The sequence below is a fragment of the Suillus paluster genome (assembly GCF_016628075.1).
Source record: "Suillus paluster strain FC165 chromosome Unknown EDB91scaffold_30, whole genome shotgun sequence".
NCBI lineage: Eukaryota > Fungi > Basidiomycota > Agaricomycetes > Boletales > Suillaceae > Suillus > Suillus paluster.
The window spans coordinates 361,746-365,373 of record NW_024537590.1 but is presented as its reverse complement, the minus strand read 5'-3'; the positions used below and the strand labels follow the sequence as shown (position 1 = coordinate 365,373).

Genomic DNA, 3,628 nt, shown 5'->3' with positions numbered 1-3,628 from the left:
ACCACCTGGCACGGAGAAACCGGGGAAACTCTCACCCAACCCATCAAAGCCCACCCCGATTCTTATGCAAACATAGTCTCACTGAATTTTTCTCCCGATGGAACGGTGCTAGCCATTGGTTCATCCGACTCTACCACGAAGTTGTGGAGCACCAAAACATGGCAGTTGCAAGGAAATCTAATTCAGTGCAATGCATCGATCCGCTGCATTCTATATTCGCCATCCGGCAAACTTCTTGCGATTGCGACAAAGATCAATATCGAAATTTATAATCCAGACACGAAGGAATGTGTCGCAAACTTCAAGGGTCACACAGCAAAGAACTTATCACTCACATGGACACCCGATAGCACACGGCTTCTCTCAGCGGGAGATAACAAAGATCCTACTGTACGGGTGTGGGATGCATCGACCTGGAGGAAGATCGGTGATCCCTGCACAGGCCATACCAACGCTATCAACGCCATTGCCATTAATCCTGCTGGCACACTCATTGCCTCCGCATCTCTTGACCGCCATGTCCGTCTCTGGCGGCTCTCAGATCGACAGACTATCGCCACTTTCAAGCACTCCGACTCATTGACATGCATCACCTTCTCGATGGATGGCAAGCACATCCTTAGCGGAGGTGATGATAAGATGATATCGGAGTGGGCAGCACCCTGGAACGCTTTGCCGGTGGATGTCCCTCTTGGTCTTGATCATCTCATCTCGTTTCTTCCTGTGCGTAATTCCAAACCCCAAGGCTCTTATTCAAAGGCATGGTTCCATCCTCGACTCGTTTAACCGTTATTCGAGCATGTTTCATGCAGATCCTCGCCATCACCGCGACCGCCCGCGATGCATACATCACGGAGGACTTGTCTACGGCCGAAGAGTTACTCACACAAGAAATCAATGCCGACGCCAACAACTACACCTCCTATGCCAACCGCTCGTTCGTCATAGCATGCAAACTCGACTGGGACCATGACACCTTTCCAATGAGCGGAACATAAGTTATATAGTCCAATCTTCTAAGTTCTAATCATGCCCAAATATGAGTTTCTGCCAGTACTGCATCCAAGGTGCGTTGTATATTACCATGATCAACACTGAGCACTGATAGCGAACAGGCATACGCCACGAGGGTGAGCCTGAAGGTAAGTACTTTTCCAATTTGCCATGTACCGCTATCTCATCGGCGTCCGTCAGGAACACTCGAGACCATCGGCGGTGTTGCTTGCTACATCACCACACCTATTGTCGACTATGCCAAGGGCAAAGCGATCCTCTTCCTACCAGACGCCTTCGGTATCGAGCTCATCAATTCCAAGGTGCGTACGCCCATTATTACATGATCCCCCCCTCACTTTTTACTACAAATGGGTGCCTACAATAGCTCCTAGCTGACGAGTTTGCGAAAAATGGCTTCAAGGTTTGCGCCCAAAGATGCACAAGTACATGGATACGACATCGGCACCGTACAGGTCGTTCTGATCGACTACTACAACGGCGATTCTCTTCCCCCTGATGCCTTGAACATCAGTAGTTTTTGACTGATGCCCTCATCAATATCGCAGGCTCTAACTCATGCCCATGTCCACTCACAGGATAAAACATTCAACTTCAGGGGGTGGCTTGCCACCCATGGCACCGAGGTGACCCTCCTGCCCCTCAACAAGATCATCGCCGCGCTTATAGAGGAATGCGTCACCAGGTTCGGGGCCATTGGTTACTGCTTCGGCGGTACGTCCTTCCATTCCGTCTTCTTGACTCAACGTTTTTTTTACCACAGGTAGATACACATTTGACCTTGCGTTCGACAAAGTCATCCAATGCGCCGTCGTCACTCACTCCTCGCTCTTGGAAGTCCCTAAAGACCTCGAGGTGACCCCTATCCTTCTTACAGGATTCCCCCACTGACCCCGCTCTTTTATACATACTTTACAAAAGCGAAAGCACCTCTCCTTATCAATGAATGCAAGAGCGATAGGTTGTTCCCTTCGAAATCCCAAGCGAAGACTGGTGAGATTTTTGGCGATGGGAAGTTTGCTCCAGGGTACAGGCTCGAGTATTTCCCTGATTGCATGCATAGGTTTGCTGTGAGTGGGGATATGACTGACCCACTTTTCAAGGCTGGGAAGGAGGTATCGTGCAGGGCTAGCGTGGGGTTCTTCTTGACGTACCTGTGAGGTGTCGAGGGCACCAAAATCATGTCTTCACGATCCCCTGCGAAGCAAGAAGAAATCAGCGACTTGATCCAAATTCAATGTTCAATCACAAATATAAAAATCGTATGACATGTTGCGGTTGTCCATTGTAGCCACGTCACTAGCCGTGAGAGCATGCCAGCAATATCACAGCGTATGCAGGTCAATGTAGGAAGCTTCCAATGACACCATCATGGTGGTTGGCGTTCTCGAATTCGTCGATCCTGTAGTTCAATTAACCAAGAGATCTAAGACTCCCACAGAATGTTTTCATCCAAGAACGTTAAAAGGTATCACGATTCATTTGCTATCCTGAGTACATGCAAGCTTTACATATGGAAAACGCGGGGTTCGTGATTAATAATGTAAAGAACATAGTCACATCACCTATCGGTAGAATAATGTATCAAGTCCATGCTGGTATCATAATAGAAGCGATAGTAGAACTGAAATACCTGGGGAACATTCCCTCTAGCAGCAGAAACATGACCGGCTGCCTCCATGATCCCCGTCATTAGTGTCATTAGTATGCACCGCTGCGGATTGCTGCTGTGAATTGGGATCCTGTGGAAGATTGTCGAAATATTCATCAGGCACCAAGTCATCATTATTCGTAGGAGCATCCGCTGCAGCATTGCGCTACGAATGTATGCATGAGACATTAAAGACACGGCAATAAACATAAACCGAGCGCACCAAACGACCTTGCGCATAAGGAACGTCGACGACGTGTGGCGCTGCATGATTGGTGCGCCAGGTTAATAAATATCTTAGATGGGATCTGAAGGCGGCGGGAGCGGTGACAGAGGCAGAGGCTTGCGTAGTGGGCGGAACCGGTGGAGGAGCTGGACGAAGGGTCCTTGTCACAGCAATTCTGAGTCTCTTGAGGCGTCCTTGGCGCTGCTGAGGTCGTGATCGCGAAGTTTGAGGATACTGTAACGAATAATACATGAGTGAGAAAAAATGTATGCACTGTTGCACGCACATCATGCATTCCCCGGAAGAAATCTGGTTCTGTGTCGTAACCCTCTTGATCTTGCCCGGGGATCTCCATCTGGATGACCATCAGTAACAAAACGGATGAGGAAAGGAGCAAGTACGCGAAGAATGTCGTTGGTCGCAACGAGCGTGCTGCATTCTTCCTTGAAAGCTGAGTGAAATGTAGGCGAGGATTATTGTATGGGGTAATAAAGACCTACTATTGGACCAATCAAGGTAACTGGCCTTCGTAGTTTCATCAATGGTGTCCATCATGGATTGGTGTGCTTCGAGAGCTTCTTTGACACTACCTGCTGAAAGCAAAGCCTGGCAGAGTTTCTGGCTTGCAGTCAGCCACATGGACTCGAGGTCCCATCCAAAGAGCTGCACAAAACATGGAGTTCGCGTGAGAAGCATGTTCGGATGAATCACATTGATGTACCACCACCAAGTCGTCG

General features: G+C 48.8%; 1 protein-coding gene across 1 annotated transcript; it reads left to right on the top strand.

Moving 5' to 3' along the window:
* Positions 1–971: 971 nt before the first annotated feature.
* EDB91DRAFT_1288109 (uncharacterized protein) lies at positions 972–1,905 on the top strand (the record flags this gene model as incomplete). Its single annotated transcript, XM_041324814.1, has 6 exons — positions 972–1,067; positions 1,116–1,142; positions 1,195–1,316; positions 1,382–1,417; positions 1,563–1,728; positions 1,778–1,905. Exons 1-6 carry the CDS (start codon positions 1,040–1,042, stop codon positions 1,903–1,905), a joined length of 507 nt encoding a protein of 168 aa, XP_041176627.1. The 5' UTR covers positions 972–1,039.
* Between the last annotated feature and the right edge of the window lie 1,723 nt (positions 1,906–3,628).